This window comes from Gracilinanus agilis, chromosome 6 (assembly GCF_016433145.1).
Source record: "Gracilinanus agilis isolate LMUSP501 chromosome 6, AgileGrace, whole genome shotgun sequence".
NCBI lineage: Eukaryota > Metazoa > Chordata > Mammalia > Didelphimorphia > Didelphidae > Gracilinanus > Gracilinanus agilis.
The window spans coordinates 253823080-253843321 of NC_058135.1; the positions used below are offsets into that span (position 1 = coordinate 253823080).

General features: G+C 38.6%; 1 protein-coding gene across 1 annotated transcript; it reads left to right on the forward strand.

Moving 5' to 3' along the window:
• The first annotated feature begins 6497 nt into the window (after positions 1–6497).
• LOC123251559 (ADP ribosylation factor like GTPase 14 effector protein) lies at positions 6498–16932 on the forward strand. The gene is made up of 4 exons (XM_044680853.1): positions 6498–6615; positions 13352–13863; positions 15165–15292; positions 16301–16932. Exons 2-4 carry the CDS (start codon positions 13441–13443, stop codon positions 16527–16529), a joined length of 780 nt encoding a protein of 259 aa, XP_044536788.1. The 5' UTR covers positions 6498–6615; positions 13352–13440; the 3' UTR covers positions 16530–16932.
• The last annotated feature ends 3310 nt before the right edge of the window (positions 16933–20242 follow it).

Consider the following 20242-nt stretch of genomic DNA (forward strand, 5'->3'; position numbering starts at 1 on the left):
AAGGAAGGAGGGAGGGAAGGAAGGGAGGGAGGAGGGAGGGACGGAAAGAAGGAAGGAGGGAGGGAAAGAAGGAAGGAAGAGAGGAAGGGAGGGAGGGACGGAAAGAAGGAAGGAATGGAAAGAAGGAAGGAAGGGAGGGAGGGAAAGAAAAGAAAAGCAATTCTCCCACTTTTACACCTAATTGATTAGGAGAAGTGAATTATTTCAGCTTGTAACTGGATTATGGAAAATGGTGTGAAGCATTTATAAACTATGGGAAGCATTTAAGACTAGAGGCAGGGACAGCTGGGTGGCTCAGTGGATAGAGAGCCAGGTCGGGAGACAGGAAGTCCTAAATTTAAATCTGACCTCAGACACTTCCTTGCTGTGTGACCCTGGGCAAGTCACTTAACCCCAGTTATTGCTTGTCTAAATTGTAAACCAATATTTAGTATTGATTTTAAGACAAAAGGTAAAGGTTTTCAAAAAAATAGAGGTGAAGGGTGGGGACTATGATCCTTTGCTGTGACTACTTCCCACCATCACAACTGTCCTTGGACTTCAGCACAATTCTTTCTTCTTCATCTTAAATCCTTTTCCTCCCCTTATTTCATCTCTCCAAAAAATCTTCTCCCATCACACCTAGACCCAGAATTATAGAATTTCCCTGTCCCTCAGTTTCCCAAAAGATATATGATACCCAAATTGTATGGTACTTCTGAGTTGTCATCTAGCGCAGTGGCCCTCCCAGGGACAGTGTAGCCCTGTCCTTCCATTCTGTGTGGTTTGGAGCACGTGACTGTGTGGCCGCCAAATATTGAACACTATCCCTCTCCTGATTAAAGATGTGGTTTTTCTGACTATTTAATAGTTCTGAGTTATTTCCAGTTCAACAGTACCAATGCACAGTTATATATAATTCTTTTTTAAAAAATCATTGAACCATTTGAACATAGTGGGGGGCAGTATTTGATATCCATATTAGAAAGGACTTAAGATACAGAGAAGGAATTACAATATGCTGGTCAGTGTTGGGTTTTTTTTTTTAATTTTTTTTTTTTTCAGTGTTGGTTTTTAACTCATGAAGCTCTGGGTTTGAAACCTACTTCTGACACTACCTGTTTCACCATGGACATTCATAACCTTGCCTTTCTGAGCTTCTAGTAACTCACAAAATTTTATTTATTTGGATCATAATCTGGAAGTTCTCTCTCTTAGCAAAATATCTTGAGCTAAATAAGCTTAGGAATTTCCCCCAAAACACAGTCAATTACATACACTGAGTAAGTAACTAATTCATTTTTTAAATTAATAAATTCCTATGTTCAAAACTACTTGCTAGGTTCTTTAATATTAAGCAATCAAATAATTAGTAAGTTTAATAAATACCCAGAGCCTCCAGGTATTATTTTCCTCAATGAGAGAAACTCAGACTGACTTTTTGTTACTGTTATTGCCAAAAAAAAAAATATGGAAAAAATCCCACATCTGTAGAGAATCTAAACAAAAACAAAGTACAACGTGATCAGTGGATTTGGAACAGAATAGGACTTTGAATCCCAGCACTGCCATACATTTCCTTGTGTGACCTTAGACAAATCATTAAATTTCATCTCTCACTTATAAAAATGAAGGGATTGAACTGAACAGATCTTGGTTTATGATGTTATGTTTCTGTATTACTATCTCATGACAAAAGAATGAACAGAACGTAGAGAAGACTTGAGGAATAAGACATATGCTCTGCTCTCCCTCTGGTGGCTCTCCAGCAATACAGCACCTCATAGCCCTAACAAGCAACATCCCCCCAAAGTGACTGCGTTCTTGGTGGGATCTTCTATTGAATTGTATTTCGCCTGTTGGAATGCCCAGACTGTCATAATGGAGGGGGAAAACAATCCGTGGAAAAAGCTAGAGACTCTGAGATAGTAGGTATAGAAAAGTCAAAAGGATTAGAGATGGAGATAGAATTCAATGAGTATATGCTTTTGAAGAAAAAATTAGGGCATTAGATGAGTTCTATTATTTATTTATTTATTTATTTATTTTTGCTGTTCTCTAAGCCTTGTTTGCTTAAGCTATTAACCTAAATAGTCATAAAGTCATAACAAACGGTGATATAGCCCTTGCCTAAAGTCTACAAAGTATTTCATCTCATTTTAGCCTCTACAGTACTCTGAAGTAGATCTTAGAGGTTATTATTATTTTACAGATGAGGCAACTAAAGTCTTTTCTTAAATCTCTGGAGCTCTCAGGAGCCTTGGACAGCCGCCGTCTTCTCCTTGATGCTACCCTTTTTCCTCTGGGTTTCGGGGTCAAGGCTCCATCCTGGTTGTCCTCCCCATCAGATGACTCCTCAGTGGCCTTTGCTGGATGTTCATCCAAGGCCATGCCCATGAACCCTGGGTGTCCCTGGGGCTCTGTCCTGGATCACCTTCTCTATTATTTCACTTAGCAATCTCACCAGCTCCAATGGATTCAATTTTCATCTCTGGGTTAATCGTTCTCAGATCTAATTATCCAGCCCTAACCTCTGTCCTAACCTAAACTCAGGAGACTTGTATCTCCAAATGCCAACTGGACATCTTGAAGTATATGTGCCAAAGAGATCTTAAACTCAGCATGTCCCAAACTGGACTCATGTCCAAATCCTCCCTGCTACTGTAGAGCAATGGTGCCTACCTGGAATTGGAGGCATCTAAACAATACATGAGGAGCCCTATGGGTTGAATGTTGACTTAGAAAACCATATACGTGAATATTTTTATATTAATACATCAATACATTAAAATCAAATAAGAACATCATGTAAATCTGGCTCAGGCTCCCAAGCAGGGTCATGTGTTTGAGTCTCTCTGCTCAAGAGGGTACCAACATCCTTCTGGTCATCCAAGCTCATAACTCACCCAAGCTCACAATTTGGGTCTCATCTCTTTTTCTGGCCTCTGCCCCCCCATATTCAATGTGTTGTCAAGTCATTTCCATTTTATCTTCTTTTGTACATACCCCTTCTTTCCTCTGACACTGCCATCATCATGATGCAAGCCTTCAAATGTCTAAGAATGAAATGGGTTCTGCCTTAGAAATTAAGCTCCCCATCATGGGAGTGGTGTGGGGAGATCTTAAAGCAATGGCCAAATGATCCCTTGTTGTTTATATTGTAGTGGGGATTATTTATGGGGCATAGGTTGTTCAAGATGGCTACTGGAGTCCATTCCAACTCTGAAATTCTATAGTTCTGTGTCCAGGTGTGTTGGGAGATTTTGTGTTTGGAGAGGAGAAATTCTATATTACAGTAGCATCCTGTTCCTTATCTGCCTCAAATCTCTCCCAACTTGAGTCAATTCTTCCTTCAGCCTCTAAAGTGAACTTCTTAAAGTGCAGGTCTAAACATGTCACTCTCTCTATTCAATAAACTTCTGTGGCTCCCTATTACCACCAAGATCAAATGTAAAATCTCTGCCTATCTCCCTTGCCTTGAATTCTCTCTCTCCTTATTGCTGCTTCCTGGCTTCTCTGCCTTCCTTCAGACTCCAGCATTTTAAAATCCCTCTTTCTACCAGAAACCTTTGCCAACTGCTAATGCCTTCCCTCTGCTGATAATCTCCTACATCATATATAGTGTATACAACTCTGTTTACTTGTTGTCTCCCCATTTAGATTGTGAGCTCAAAGGCAGGTACTGTCTTTTGCCTCTCTTTATATCCCCTTCAGTTGGCACATAGTAGGTACTTAATACCTGTTGACTGACTGCCTGAATCTACAACCAGCAGAGCAATTCTTATGCCCTGAGGAAACCACATAAAAGCATCCTCAAATCTTTTTTTTAAAGCAAGTCATTTGAATGAATGGAAGGGAGAGGAAAGCATTAGTGCTCAAGTGAAACAGTTTGGTATAGTAGAGAGTTCTGCTTCTGGAATCAGTGGACCTAAATTCAAATCCTAACTCTGTCTTGGTTATTTATTAGACCTTGGACAAGTCACAACCATCTTGGTTTTGTTTCCCCATTTATAAAAGGAGAGCTTTGGACTAGTATATCTCTGAGGTTCCTTCTAGTTCTGGAAATATGATCCTTTGACACCCTGAATAGGAAGAAATAAAGACACTAAGACACTAGCTCCCACTGTTGAGATTCTGGGATATCCTTCATGGAGAGGATTCCTTAATGGAGATCCTAATGGAGAGCTGAAATATAGCTGTTTCCAAGAGGTGGGAGGAGGGAAGGAAATAATTATTTGATAACTTCCTAATTTAGGTAACTATTCTTGCTCACTGGGTTTAGATAACCATACAATTTGGAAATAAAAAAGACCTCAGAGGTCATGTAATAAATAATGCTCAAAATAGAAAGGCATCATCACTCTTCTAGGCTCAGTCACTTCTACTGAAGAAATATAAATGCCATCAGTGACCTTTACATTTTAGCATCCTGGGATAAAACCCCACTTGTATAATCCTGAACTCTCTTATCCTCCCGAGGAAAAGAAAAAGGAAGCCCTAGAGAAGGAAGCTGGTTTGTTATCCGGGAGTAAAGAAAAAGCTCTTGGCAAAAATATCCCATTAGAGCACCGCCTAGCATTTAACAGTGAGGTCGGAAACAGAAATATAGAAAAACTTAAAAAGGCAGCCAGTGAACCAGTGAGTAAAATCCTGGGCCTAGCATTAGGAATAATTGAATTTAAATCAGACCTCAGAAACTTATTGTAGGACTGGGCAAGTCATTTAACTTCTGTTTGTCTTTGTCCTCAACTATAAGATGAGAATAATAATAGCTCCAACTTCATAGGGTTGTTGTGAGGTCAGATGAGATATTTGTAAAAAGCATTTACCACAGTGCCTGGCACCATAGTAGGTACTTAATATAAAGGTTCTTTCCCCCCAAAGGAAGTTAAAATAGATGTCAAGGATCTGTAAACTTAGATGGGGAAAAAATTTACTTCCTGATTTTCACCAACTTTTTGTTTCCTTTCTGTGTATTTTATGTTATTTATTTTAAGAATGAGTCCACATATTTTATTAGACTGCCAAAGGGGTCCATGACGCACAGTAAAAAAAACAAATACCTGCCAGGGCTTAGTCTTAGAGAACTGCCCAGAATACATCTCTATGTGTGTCAGAGGACTAGATCCTAGATCTTTTTCACTCTAAGATTAATATTCTACATCTTTTTTTTTTTTTAAACCCTTGTACTTTTCGGTGTATTATCTCATAGGTGGAAGAGTGGTAAGGGTGGGCAATGGGGGGTCAAGTGACCTGCCCAGGGTCACACAACTCAGGGTTCTACATCTCTTTTAATGAGAATAGAAATATCTATAGCGTCTACCTCCCAGGGTTGTTGTGAGAATATCTATAAATCCACCAAACTATAACACTCTGTCTCTCCATAAATGTATATGTGTGTATATATATGTATATGTATATATATATATATAAAATGGACATATAGACAGATATATAGATGTCATTTATCTTATAGCTAAACACAAATACTCTATTTTGACACTCAGGAGTAGCTAGCTAGGTGGCTCAGTGGATAGAGTCAGATCAGAAACAGGAGGTTCTGGATTCAAAGTTGGCCTGAGGCATTTTCCTGGCTGTGTAACCATTGGCAAGTCACCTAACCCCATTAGCTCTAGTTCATCCTTCAGTCTTATAGAATTGTTATTAAGGCAAAAAGTAAGAGTTTAGGGGGGGAAAGAAAAAAAAAATAGCTCTAGCTTGTGTTCTTTCTTGAATAATTCTCCCAAATGATCGTGTATTTGCCTGACATAACAGTCTTCTGGCGTCCGCCCCTCTCCTCTCCATTTGTGCTTTCCTTAAGGATTCAAATCAAGTCCCACATCTATGTGACACCTTCCCTGAACTGGGAATTTGCTGGATTGTGAATCTCTTCCTCCCGAGTCTTAGAACAATGGTTATTCGTTCTACTTGGTGTTTGTTGGGCACCTTATGCTCAGAAGAGTACCGATACCCTCCCTCCCCTCTGTTGGTGTCCAGTAAGGTTCCCGGGACAAGATATGAGTTCAAGACCTGGACCCCATTGCTTTACTCATGTGGCCTTTGTTCAGGAAGGAAGTGGGGCTCTCTGAACCAACACTGAATTAATGAAGAGAATTTATACACTTGGGGAAGGAAGGAAGGAAAGGAGGCGAGAGGGAGGAAGGGAAGGCGGAGGAAGGGAGGAAAGAAGGAGGGAATGAAAGAATGAATGGTCTTCTTCACTGCAGAATGAACTCTCTGGACCTCAGATCACTAAGTACGTTTCCCAGCGGTGTGTCTGGTCCAGTTCTCACGAAGCGCTCCTATCGAGCCTATCCCGGGCCACTACCCTCGTTCGGAGGCCTTACAGGGCCTGGTTGCCCTTCCCAAAATGGCGTTTGAATTCGCAGCCGCTCTAGGCAGTCAGCTCCGCCCCGCCCGCCCCTGTGCGTGTCCTCTCGCTGGTTACGGCGGCGGCGTCGCTTTAGAAGAAGACGCTCTAAGAGCGTCTCGGCGTTCTGTCGGTGGAAGTGGGCGGAGCGAGCTGGTCGAGTTGGTGGTTGCTACGTGAGGAGCCGTTATTTCATGGCTGCTACGGGCCAGACTACTGAGGTGCGGGGGACGGCGCGGCAGGAGCCAGGACGGGCGCCAGGCAAGGTACTGGATGGAGACCGGATTTGGAAAGCGGCGAGGGCGGAGGATTCGGGTCTTGGGCCTAGCAGGCACCGGGGCTGCCTCGGGCCAGGGTTCCCAGGCTTGAATCCCGGCCCCGCCGCTCTCCTCTCTACCTAGGTACTCTTGGGTGCGCTCCTCCCCCACCCCGTCTCCCTTTTTCTCGGCATCATGCCCGGGGTGGAGGGAGGGGGGGGGATTAAGGATCCCGGCTTTCCATCCCCCACACACGCCCTCGCCTACTGGCGAACCCCCCTCCCCCATATCTCTTGGAATGAGTTTCTAGAAATGGTGGGCAGGGGGCGGAGGCAGTTACGAAGCCAGCTACAAAGCCCTGTGTTCAAATCCTCGTTGGCGCTTGTCCCATAAAAAAACTGCGCTTCTGTTGCCCCGTTTGTAAGGCAGCTGGTGTGGACAAGATGGCCTCTGCGCTCCTACGCAGGTTGAATTTCGGGGGTCGGGAGCCCCTTGGAATTATCCACGGCAGCTACCGTTGGGTTTTGTCCCTTTTAGAACGTATTTGGGAGGAGGGGCAGGGGCTGTGGGCCCCGCTGGCATCTTGGTCAGTCAAGTGTCTATTAATAAAGCTTCTTCTCCGTGCCAGGCGCAGGGGCTGCCAGAAGAGATTCAAGAGGAGACGACGCCCCCAGAAGCCGGGGGTGGGGAGCTGGGGGAGCAGGGACGCCCGGGAAAGGGGGTTGGAGGGTGACTGCAGAGTGCCATGTACCCAAAACAACCCCGCGCCGTGACCCCACAATTACAGCACTGGGATGGACTCTCAAAATCGGTTTATTTTAAAGTCCTGTTCAAAGATTTTCCATGGCGTCATGGAATTGGAAAATGGTGGAAGCAATCAAAATGGCCGACCTCGGGGGCGTGGTCAAATGGTTTGGTGCAATGATGTAATGCTGTGGAATGCCGCAATGCGGACCTGAGAGAGTCTGGGGGAGGGGCCCAGTAGGCCAGGGGTGGGAAAGCCCTGCTGTTGTGGGGGCAAATTTAAATGCCTGGTTATTTAGGATCCACTTTCTCATGTTGATTCGCAATACAAAGCTTTTGATACCCAAGTTTTTAACTAAAAAGATTATTGTTTAGAATCAGTACTTTGTATTGATTTCAAGGCTGGAGAGGGGAAAGTGCTATCAATGGAAGTTAAGTGACTTGCCCAGGGTCACATAGCTGGAAGTGTCTGGTTAGATTTTGAACCCAGGACCTCCAGCCTCCGTCCACTAAGATAATCTGTTCTTCAGCCCCACCCTTTTATCAAAGTTTTTTGGAGAGTAAAGCAATTTGAGGACAGTGTGGCATTGGATTAGCAATAGTTAAGTAATTAACAAAGGAAAGGCAGGGGACAAACCATTTTTTTTCTAGTAGTTTAATAGATGAGATTTCTTAAGACTTGCTTGCTCTTCTCAGAATTGATAAGACAGAAGTTGAGGGTTTAAAGGAAGTGAATGGGGAAGGAGAGATGAAGGGTGATAATTGGAGGTGATCATGTGGCCATTGAAGCTTTTTAGTTTAATGAGAGACCTGATTTTTTGGGTAGATAATAGGAAAGATTAAAAGGAAAATAAGGAAATGGTTGCTCCAGCTTCCTGAGGAGACAGAAGGTGACACCTATTTTGTCGACCTAAGACTGGCTCCAAGGAAGAGAGAAGAGTGAGGTGTTTTAGATGTAAAGGGGTAGCTAATGGGGAAATCCAGTATGGGTGATTATCTCAGGAAAGCTGGAGGACCTGGGGAATGCTGAAGTATGAATGGAATAAGGGAACACTGATCAAGATGGAGTTTTGTATTGGTGGGTCCTGATTTGTTTAGCTCAGTCCTGATCATTACTTCTTTCAACTGAGAGGGGTCAAGAAATGGTGAAAGTGACCCAGGAGCTAGCTAAGCTCTGCTAACACCAGAAAGACAAGGGAGCAAGAGATTCAGAAGGAGAAGGCTAATGCCTTGTTGGAATGCTAACAAGACTGAAGAAAGTAAAAGAACAGAAGTGATATCCTTGGACAACAGGAAATTCATTAGGAAAGATGAGGAATAAGACCCTGATGAGAAAAGGAAATTGTGGTTTGTGGGGATCTTGGGATGTGATGGCAGTTTCAAATGAGGAACCAAATCAACCAAAAAAGGTTGATTACCCTGGAAAAAAGAAAGTCATGGAAATGAGGAAGGTGTGATAGCTGCTTTCAGATGTTGTAAGAACCAATAATGGGAGGATTCAATCTTTGAATGGATAACTGTTATTGCAAGGTGAATTTTTTTTTTTAAAGTCAGGATTCTTGACCCTTAACCACCACCATCCCCCAAAAAAAGAAATGCAGAAAAGTTGCAAATTAATCTTCATGTTGGGAGGGGGTAAGAAAATGAATTTCAGGGGTTTATCTTTTCCATTCTCATCATCTCATCTCATCCAATCTTAGGAAGATGACTTAAAATGTAATATTCACTTGTGTCCCCACCCAGCCCTTTGTGTATTGTTAATATTTTTTTGAGTTGATGTAGATCACTGAGAAGACTAATGTTCTGAGTTTCAGTGATATCAGAATAAACTTATCTTTAGATTGGAGTTCTGCAAAACCTCAAGATTCTTTTGTAGAATCTTGAAAGTTAGGAAAGGGCTTTAAAAGCAAAGCCAAAGAATTTTATTCAGCAGTCAGTGAAGATTTATTAAGTACCTACTATATATGCCAGGCACTGAAGCTATATGCTTAAAATACAAAGAAAAGCTAGAGTCCCTGCCCTCAAAGCTCATAATATGGCAGCCACTGGTTCTTTTCCAACCCCTAATGTTCTGTGATGGATGTTATAAAGGAAATCTTTCTAATTGGGGTGTAGAGCATCCTCTATTGACATGGGGAGACATTTTTGATAAGCTGATTCTTCCCCTTTTATGGTCTGTGGAATATCAGTAATCAGGAGGTACATTGAACAAGGTTATTGCTATCCAAGGAATCATGTGATCTTTGGTTTTGGAAATAAAATTTGAAATTTTTTGTTTTGTTGATCAACATATGCTAAAAATAAAAAATAATATTCTCCACATCTTAATTGTGATTGTGAAGATGTGGTTTATAGTTTTTAAATTACCTGTGAAGGCTTGACTTTTTCTTCAAGCCCTGTGGAGAATGTTGCAAAAATAGTTCTTATAAAGATTTTGTAATTGCTACTGCCCTTTTTTGTGGTAATAGGTCTATCGTCCTTTCCTTTGGGTGTTTTCCCTTTGTGATTCTTTGATGATCAACACTGGAGCACCTTTAAAACATTTTTTTTAGCCTTTATTTGAGGGGAGAACATACCAAATCATTAAATTTGTGAGGGTGGGGGAGGGGTGGGGAGATTATGTAAGGCAAGCCTGATATTTTATCTTTCATTTTCCAGAACAAGCATCTATGCACAATTTCTTCCTATATACTGTACCATGCAGGTGCAGAAGTGCTCTAAGGAGAAGTTGTTACAGCCTATGGTGGTTTGTGCATATTTTAATGCCTTATTTGGGATGGGGTTACAGTGGTAAATAAGCAACAGTCTAGCAAGTTGCTCAAGGTCACTTAGTAAGTGGATGGTAAGGATAGAATCAGTTGCACCTGCTCCTTTTTGACAATTTGCCACTGGACCTTTTAAAAATAATTGCTTTTACAAAAATGGCTTCTGGATTAATATTGTAATGGTCCCTTGTCTACTACTAACATCACCTTGACCTTCATATTTATAGTCCATTCAGATTATACATGAAAGATTCTACTGCTTTAATGGCAAATTGACACAGAGTGAGAGAGTGTGTGTGTGTGTGTGTGTGAAATGATGCTGAAGGATTGGATCAAGCCATATAGCTAAAGCAGAGGCTGTACTTTCCTCTTGGATAGCCAGCCACCATTGTCTTGTTTGCTACTTCTACAATGAATTTTCCTCCTGGAGTATTTGGTCAGATTCATCTGTTCATCTCATTTTATTTGTTAAAACCCTTTCTGTCTTAGCAACAACTCTTAAGTCAAAAGAATAAGAGCTAGGCAAACAAAGGATAGGGTGACTTGTCCAGGGTCACACAGCTAGCAGAAGTGTCTTATGCCACATTTGAATTCAGGTTCTACCTACTCCAGTCCTGACCCTCTTACCAGCAGAACCACCTATTTTGCTTTCAACCATATCTTTCTAGTATCATTTTCATTTCCTTATCTTGTACATTGATTACTGAATACAAATGCAGTAGTTCTGCACTTAATAAAAAATAGATGTTATGGAAGTATTGGCAAATCTATTTGTTTTACCAGTTTTGACTATGAATGCTTTGGAGAAGTTAGGGCTTCTTCCCAGATTGTGAAATGTAATTGGGTGGGCAGTCAATTGGTGGACAACGAGCTGGGCTCAATTAAATAGAAGGAAGAAAACTGCAGGTTGGATTACATTTGGGAAAGTTCACAACGCTTTCAGAGATTCCAAGCTTCCCTTTACTGCAAAAGTCCGTCTTACTAACGTCAGTATTCTCCCAGTGCTGCTATATGCCTACAAATCATGGAATACTAAGCCCTCAGAAGAATCAAAATTACAGGTGACTTGTGGAAAGATTCCTGATGGGTTTAAATAGACTGCAGCATATTATCAATAATGAGTTTGTATGCAAGAAATCATGTAAAAGCACAGCATATATGACCAGAAAAGGAATTTAACTGGCCATAGGATAACAAATGGATTGCTCTGATATTCACAAAATATTAAAATACCTGGAGGAAAGCCTCCAATGTGTTGGGTAAAACTCCTCTAGAGGATATTTGGACAAGAATTGCACAGGATGAGAAGTCTTGGATGGGACCTGCACCAATGGAGGATAATACCCACACTGATGAGCACACTTCTAATCTTCTTTGGAGAAAGAGACTCCTTGGCTCATTAATAATTTTAAGATAATTATTCACAGAAAAGGTCATTGATAGTGAGAGGCCCTCTACTCATGTGAGGAAATCCAGCCCTTAGGAATTTCAGGCACTAAAGTGAATCTTTGTGATTACTTGATTAAAACTAACTTTCTTTTTATTTCTCCTCAAACAAACAGAGAATCTTAACTTTACATGAGAGCAAGGATGTGTATGTGCCTGTGTATATACATATGCCCATGCACAATTTTGTAGGGTAGTAAGAGCTTCAGTTTTTTTATTCTGGAAACGGAGTGAAGTTTGAGTGAAATAAAAGACTCAACTCTATGAGCTATCCAAAAGTGGAATGAGCTGCCTTAGTAGAATTGCCTTTTGGTGGCTATCTTTGAGCAGACTGGATGATTACTTTTAAGCTTCAGGTAGAAGTTAGACTGGGGGTGATGTTTGAGATCCCTTCCAATTTTTAAAGACTTTTGATTAGGGGTGGCTGGGGTCTAAATGGCTCTGGTTAAGGAAAGCCAACCTAATTATTACCCCATTCATTCATTGAGCATTTTATTAAGGCCTTACTGTGTACCAGGGGGAACCTCTTACTTTAAAAGACACATGAATAGACTCATACCTTTAGATCTGGTAAGGACTGAGAGCTCATCTAACCAAACCCACCCATTTTCCTGATAAGGACACAGGCCCAAAGAAGTGTGATTATAGGCAATTTTTAGATGCAGTAAAATGTTATTCTTGTGTTCCATTATGCAAAATCTTGGCTACTTGAGGGGCAGGCAGGGATTTTATCTCTTAAATGATTTTCATTTCAACTTAAGCTGATGAAAACCCACCTTAAATACAGAGTGCAGGCAAGGAAAAAACAAAAGGGATAGGTAAATAAGTAATAGTTGTTTTAAGTTAGATAGATTATTATTTTAAAAATGTCCAAATAAGCCATTTGCACTTAGGGGAAACCACTATGGAAAAAAAAAATTTGAAGCTTTATGTTCATAAATGGGAACAAGTTGTTGAAAGTAGAAACAGCTTACGGAACTTAATTAAATTCCCAGGCTAGGCTAGTTTACCTATTTAGTGGCCTCTGTTGACCCTTTCCCCCATGTTTTGTTTCAACACTGGGCCAACTTTTTGGTTTTTTATTTTGCTTCCTGAAGTTCTCTTAAGAGTGTGAAATAGCAGAATAAGGATCAAATTAACACAATTAAAATCAGCTATATCAGCTATTACAGGGAAATTGGAGTTTCAGGGAGGGGGGGGGAAGGGTTGGCAATGATGATGGGTTTGGGTGCCTTCATCTCCCAGTATTAGAATATGAGGAAATTTGTGGTTCTAAAGACAAAATTTATCCGTTTCAGAATTTTACCTATAGCCAGCTTTTTACCCAGGAAAAGGCAGCCTCAGCCTTTCTCTACTTCTAGTACCCAGAATTCTGGTTACTACTTCTAAATGAATTTTTCTGATCTATCATGGGATTCTAACCATAATTTCTGTGAAAAAAATTCCAATTTTTGAACAGTTGACTTGAATAATTTACTTCAAATAAAAATCTTAAGTGGTGGAATAAAGTTAAATTTGTTGGATTTGACAGCTGGGTTGAATATGGCTATCTCATGTTGAAAATGTTAATGAACTTTATACAACTAGTAATGTATCCAGAATATGGCGCATGAAAGAAAATATAATTTTTTTTTAAAAAACCCTTAAAGTAAATTATATTTGCAGTCTTAAGTAAGCAAGGGGGTGGGGGATAAAATTCTATAGGATGATATATAAGTGTTGTAAGTGTCAGGCCTCTAGGTTAAAAAAATATATAACACAAATCTTATTCACTTTAATGCTTTCTCTAGGGTGATCCTCAATAGAACCTACTAGAGGCTACAGAAAAAAACCTAGGCAGAATAAAAAACGGTGAAATAGGTTGTTCTAAGGAAGTAAGATGGATCCCTGTTCAGTTGGAGTTCAGCTTCGTGCTACCAATGAATGTCATAAGACATACTATACTCGACATACTGGCTTCAAGACTTTGCAAGAATTGTCATCAAATGATGCGCTTTTACTTCAGCTTAGAACCGGAATGACCCTCTCTGGAAACAATACGATTTGCTTCCATCATGCAAAAATTTACATTGATCGATTTGAGGACTTGCAAAAGTCATGTTGTGATCCTTTTAACATACACAAAAAACTGGCCAAGAAAAATTTGCATGCGATTGACTTAGATGATGCCACTTTCCTAAGTGCCAAGTTTGGAAGACAGCTTGTACCTGGTTGGAAGCTTTGTCCAAAATGCACACAGATAATCAATGGAAGTGTGGATGTTGAATCTGAAGATCGCCAAAAAAGGAAAGCTGATTCAGACGTATGTATTATGGGCCAATTTTTAACTTACTTAGGTCTACAATTTAGAGTTTTGCTTGGGTAGTATAAGCACACTTAAGGAAAATCATTACTCATAGGCACTTTAAGTCAAAATATAGTATGTATACAAAATTTAGACAGGTGGGAATAATTTAAGTGGTGCTTACTTGTCCCCCTCCCTCCCCCCCTCCCTCCATATTTTGGCATTTAAGTGGTAAGATCAGAAAAAGGAGTGATAGCTTTCCATAACTAGAAGGCTGGCCAGGAGATAATAGCAGGTGGCTTGCAATAAGTGTTTCTCTTTGCTCCTTTTATTCTCTTCTTTTCTCCTCACCCATGTTTGGATTTGTGTGGGTGTGTCTAGGAACAGAGTTCAGAATCTTGTTGCCCTTTTACTTATTTTAGACCTCCTTGAGGGGGTTACCAAAACATTCTGCTTTGTGTAGTTTTGATTTTTGTGGTATGAGAGGAGAGGTCTTGTTTTCAAGGTTATCGTGAAAAGTGTGTGCCTTCTATTTGTAATAACTCAACAATTCCAACAGTTAAACTCATGAAAAATTGCTTGGCACAGGCTTTTTATTGCATATTAATGAGTAACAAACTGTGTTCTTTTTTCCCTTCCCCCATAACAAAGCCATGTGTTAGAAAGCATTTTTTCATTCCTGCTACTATGGTGACCTTTCCCTTGTTTTCTGAAGCCATTCTCCCAGTATTGAACATTTGTTAGTTCGTAGTCATGTTTTAGAAAACTAAATGTTGGTTTTTGTCACAGACTCCTTGTAACACATCATCAGAGTTCTACGTGTATGAAATAGCTGAAAAACCTACCCCCTTTGAATACTGAAACTATCTCTAAAGTCTCACAGTTAACTGATTTCTCAAATAAGAAACAACTTAAATCTTTGACTGTCAACTATTTTCACTGTGCTGTATTGGTTTTTGTTTTGTTTGTTTTTACTTCCTCTTCTCCATTGCTATCAACCTTTAGTTCTGCTGCCAGTGTGTCTGCCTCTTATGCCTTCCTTCTGTGCTGCTTTTCATTTGCTGTTGTATATATAATAAATGGAATAACCAAGATTGTTAAAGAGTTGTATAACCCGAGAGACAGTAGGCAATGAATAATGGCCTGATACCATCTTGAGAATAAAGTTCAGTTTGAGTGCATTGGGCCTCCCAGGCTTTCTTTTACTTTTGTGCAAGGCGCAGGCAGTATTCTATTCTGGATGGATGGCTTGGCAGTCATTAAATGGGGATGTTTAATAATTGTAGAAGTCTAATTTGAGACCTTTTACCTTTATTTAGGGGAGGACTGCTAAAGCCTTGAGGTCCTTACAGTTTGCAAATCCAGGAAAGCAAACTGAATTTACTCCAGAGACGACTACTGGTAAGAGGGAAAAGAGAAGACAAACCAAGGCAACCAATTCAGACAGGTAGGCAATTAATATTAAGAAATGGAAGCTGACCATCTAACATCTTGATTAATTTTTCATTTTTGTTTCTGAGATTTCCAAAAATATGTCAAAATGGGGCAGCAGCCGGGGGTGGGGAGTGGGTGGAGCATAAAGGAGAAATGTCCCTGGGTCTCAGTTTCCTCATTTTACAGATGAGAGCAGTTTCTAGGTTTCAACTCATAATTTTGGCTTTATTTAAATAAGTAAATTATATGTAGAGATCTTAACTTATAGCATGATAGTAAATTATGGTCTTCAAACTTCAGGACAAAGTGTTTTGGATTTAAATCTAGATTTTTGGGGGCTATAGAAATAATACAACCAATAAAATTAAATCAAGGTAGCTGACTGAAAGAGCCTTACAGATTGAAATAAAAATATTAAAACTAACACATAATACAAATACTAACTACAGTAACATTTCTGCATATACTTCAACCTTTGAATGAGAACATTTCTTAAGTTTTGTTTGATGCATTTTTATATTTGCTGTACTAGAAGGAATTTTTGCTTTTTTAAACTCTTGTGTTTCACAGTATTGAAATAAAATCTCAAATGAATAGCAAAAGTGATAAGCTTTGGTTGGGGAGTGTTTTAAACAGAACATTTGTGAGTGAAGTGACCTTCCCATTCCTAGATCAAGTTGGTATTTTTAGATGACCTTTTGAACTTTTGCTAGGCTTCCATCCATAGAATTTAGATTACCACTTCTTAAATGGAGATTTGTGACTACTACATATATGATTTTCTTTGATCTAATATTATCAACCACTTCAGAATCATACCCAAATTGATAGAAGTAGCCATAGTGAATATTAGAAATCTTTGGCATATTTTATCCATCTGGAATAAAAACTTTTCCCTCTCCTTACTTTCAGGATTTTCTGCTAAAAGTTAGTTGTAAAGGAAATTGTGGGGTGTATTTACTTAGGAACTAAGTAATCATTAGATTTCTTTTTAGAAATAACTTTTTTTTCTTTTTTACAGGCAGGTGATACCACCAAAGAGCAAAGTCTATGACAGCCAAGGCCTCCTAATATTCAGTGGAATGGATCTCTGTGACTGCCTTGATGAAGATTGTCTGGGGTGTTTCTACGCTTGTCCCAATTGTGGTTCTAACAAGTGTGGAGCTGAATGCCGCTGTGACAGAAAATGGCTTTATGAACAGATTGAGATAGAAGGAGGAGAGATTATTCATAATAAGCATGCTGGGTAATTTGAGTGGTTTGAAAATGAGCTAATCTAATTCTATGTAGCTCAAAAATTCTGCTGTAGAATATATTTACAATTTAAGCATGATAAACTAGTGACAAGAGGGTTTGAAAAATGTCATTACACATGAATGTTGTATACTAGATGTTTCAGAATTCATTGTTTTGTGTACATTTTAGCTGGACTTTAAAAATCAGCTTTAGTATGTTGTAGATAAATAAGCTAGCTGAGTAGATGGGGGAACAGTACTTGACTGTGCAAGCAAAACATACCTTTGTGCAATTGTTAAAAACCATTCTATATTGGTTACTAAGAATTAAACAGGCCAAAAATCTTCAAAGCAGTTTTTCAGATTATATTCACTTTGAATAAAGAAACAAAATTAAAATAAATTGTTTTTAAGGCTACCCTAAGTGTTCTTAGGCTTTTCTATCCGGCCTTTTGTCAAATTAGAGATTTTTTACTATTTTAAAATTCTAAACAATGTAGCTCACTCACTTAATTTAGTTTTTGGCCTGGATTTCTGAATTGAACTAATAGATGCAACTCTACATTACCACCACCAAACCCTCAGTTCTTTTCAGATTCAAACCAAATAAGCTTTTTCACCAAATGGAATTTAGGTTTTTCCTGTCCTTTTAAGTATTTACTGACATAAAAGATGTGTGTTCATGTAATCCTTCAATAAGTTATAATACGATGGTCATTAGGTATAGACAGTGTTGGCTTTCTTTTGCTTTTTAGAAGAGGTATAAATCTCAAAAATAGAATACAAATAGTCTCAAGGAAGGTGATATATAGTCTTCAAAATTAAAGTTCTTATATATTTCAAATGATTTAAAAAACAATTTTTAAATGTTGGTGCGAAGTCCCTGGCACACATTCCTTGGGAAATTACCCAAAGAACATTTACTGTTCCTACTTTTATCAGTTTCTTATACAGATTTAGCTTTGAAGACCCTGCCTTCCAAAGAACTCTCACTTTAAAAGAGTTCACTGAGAAATATAAATCTACTACTTTCCTGGATGACAATTTGCCAGGCTGGTTAGTGTCCTGCATTTTTAAACAATGAATCTGCAAGTCCATTTCTTGTTTAAAGTGAGTGTGCTAACAGAATCCTTCTGGTCCTTTTTACTTTGTGTTGCTGCTTGGCTTAAAGAGACCTGACTCTTAAAATAAATGATAAAACTACAAATTTCCGTTCTATATGGATTCTGATAGAAAAGTCAGTGTTAGCATGCTTTAAAAAAAAAAAAAAAGATACATTGAAATTAGAAGTGTAAGCATCCAGATTTGTGTTTTCAGGTACATATTTTGATTGTTGCTAGTTAAATTGTACTTTTGCATAATTGAGTAGTATGATGTTATTGAGTTTTTTTATAGTTTAATTTGGCTTTCTAAAAGTCTAGTGCCTAGCTGTACTTTTGAAATGAATATGATACCGATAGAATTTTGTGTTAGAAAATCTAGTTGTAACATCTAAGTCTTTGATAAGACTTTGCATACAAGGGCCTCATAGCCCATACTTATTTTATTTTGTTGATGTGTGGGCATGTTTATTTATGTTAGAAAAATCTTTATTGATTGTGTTGAGTCTCAATCTGTTAATCTACTGAGCATGGTGTTTATGTGAGTAATATAGGTATTATACATATAGGTGTATTGTACCTTATCAGAAATATGCTATTAAATATAAAAATATCCTTAGAAAACTACTTAAATATTTATTTGGGGGGGGGGTGAGTTCTTCCTACTTGAAGACTTCAGAAGACTTGTCAGTTTATTTTGGAGACAAACATGTAGCTTTGCTTAGCATTTGTTTATGATAATTGAGAGAAAGGAAATGTTTTGGAGGTGACAACTGTTGTCCAGGAAGATCTAGTTCAAAATTGACTTAAGTTTGGGGGTTGTGGTTTTTTTTTTTTTTTTTTTTTTTTTTTTTTTTTTTCATTATCTCATTTGTATGGGTACTCTATTCATGTAGATACATCCATCCATATATAGATCATTTGTGCAAGGTTTTTGTGTATCTTCTCTGTAGTATCTAAAGCTATATACCATTAACACAACAAGAAATATATTAATAGCAGTATTTAACATTCAGTTACTATTACTTTTAGATAGGTAAAACTTTTTGGTAAAACACAGGGCTCTTGGCTCTTTGTAGCTGTTTTCCTTTGTAAACAAACATTTTTGCTTTATGAAAAAGTAGCAATGTTTCTGGTTTTATAGTTACTTTGCTTAAAGGCATTTTGTTTTGTTGTAAAATTTTGCATGTAATTTGTTTTTTGCTGACACCTACTGGAATTATAAGATAATAAAGCAAGCTTCTCATCCATTAATGCTTCGTCTTGATCTCATTACTTTGAAAATGAACTTTAGTGTGTTTTTTATCTTTCAGTCATTATGATTTGATGGAATACTCAAAAAAGCTTTCAACTTGGATAAAAAGTCTTAAACTCAAGCAAACCACTAGCCAGTTTTGAGAGTATTTCCTATAATTTTTTGTATTTATAGGTGAAGGAACTTAGGTAAATGAATGATGTGTTCCTTAAGGAAAGAAGGTAGTTCAAAAGATAAATTAGATTTTTGCTTGTAAATAAAGAAAAAGACCCAAAAACATTAAACAACAAAACACTTTTCTAAGCTGTTTTTGTTATTAGAAACATTTGAGATTGTTGGAGGGATGGGGGGGGGGGGGTTGGCCTTTCGGGAAAGGGCTTCAAACTGGATTAATGTTTTTACTTTAGTTATTTAATCTCATTTATGACTTTGCTAAAAAATGACAAAGATTTCACTAAATAGTTCATTAAGTTTTATATTCAATTAAATTATTTAAAAGGTTCATATTCAGCACTCAATTTCCTATTGACTTAATCATGAGAGAAGTCATTTTTTTTTTTAAACCCTTGTACTTCGGTGTATTGTCTCATAGGTGGAAGATTGGTAAGGGTGGGCAATGGGGGTCAAGTGACTTGCCCAGGGTCACACAGCTGGGAAGTGGCTGAGGCCAGGTTTGAACCTAGGACCTCCTGTCTCTAGGCCTGACTCTCAGTCCACTGAGCTACCCAGCTGCCCCGAGAGAAGTCATTTTTATAAAACAGCCCTCAAAAATTGGAAGAATGTTGCCACACCACCTTACCTAGAATTAGATTGTAGGTTTTAAAGAGAAAATAGGTTACATCATAGACCCTAATAACCAAAAATAAAATTGTACAAAAAAGTACTTTATAGGTAGTATCTGCAGTAAATTTCTCTAATGTATTCTTAAGAATAGGTCATTTAAACCAATTATGTAGAGAAACAAATGAGCTTTGGATCTATGACTTTTGCTTATATTGCAGAAGAAGGTAAAACCTGCGATGATTAGATGATGGAACAAATATAATCAGAAAAAAAACTGGTAGCATTTGTTTCTTTGATAAAGAGTTCTTGATTTTCATGATCTAATAATGAACAGTAGGAAGTGGAAGCCCTAAGATGTCAAGCATCCAAACATCTACTTAACCCTCAAAGAAGAAATGGTGCTTAGATGATCAATTCAGATTTTCCTAGTGGTGGGTTCCCAATATCATTGGCTACCTTTCTGACACCAAAGCAAAACGGCTTCCAAATCCTCCCTACTTCCTACCATTGTTTTTGGTCTCATGGACAGGACAGTTTAATTACAATTCACTTGTCTTTACTCAAAAATCTTTTGACTTGGGTTGAGTTGC

What these genes read in the sequence shown, in the direction of transcription:
- LOC123251559 (XM_044680853.1), top strand. Translation starts at nt 13,441, where the DNA reads ATGGATCCCTGTTCAGTTGGAGTTCAGCTTCGTGCTACCAATGAATGT. An exon ending in AAAGGAAAGCTGATTCAGAC is followed by an intron (nt 13,864 to 15,164) that starts GTATGTATTATG and finishes ACCTTTATTTAG; the next exon opens with GGGAGGACTGCTAAAGCCTT. An exon ending in AAGGCAACCAATTCAGACAG is followed by an intron (nt 15,293 to 16,300) that starts GTAGGCAATTAA and finishes TCTTTTTTACAG; the next exon opens with GCAGGTGATACCACCAAAGA.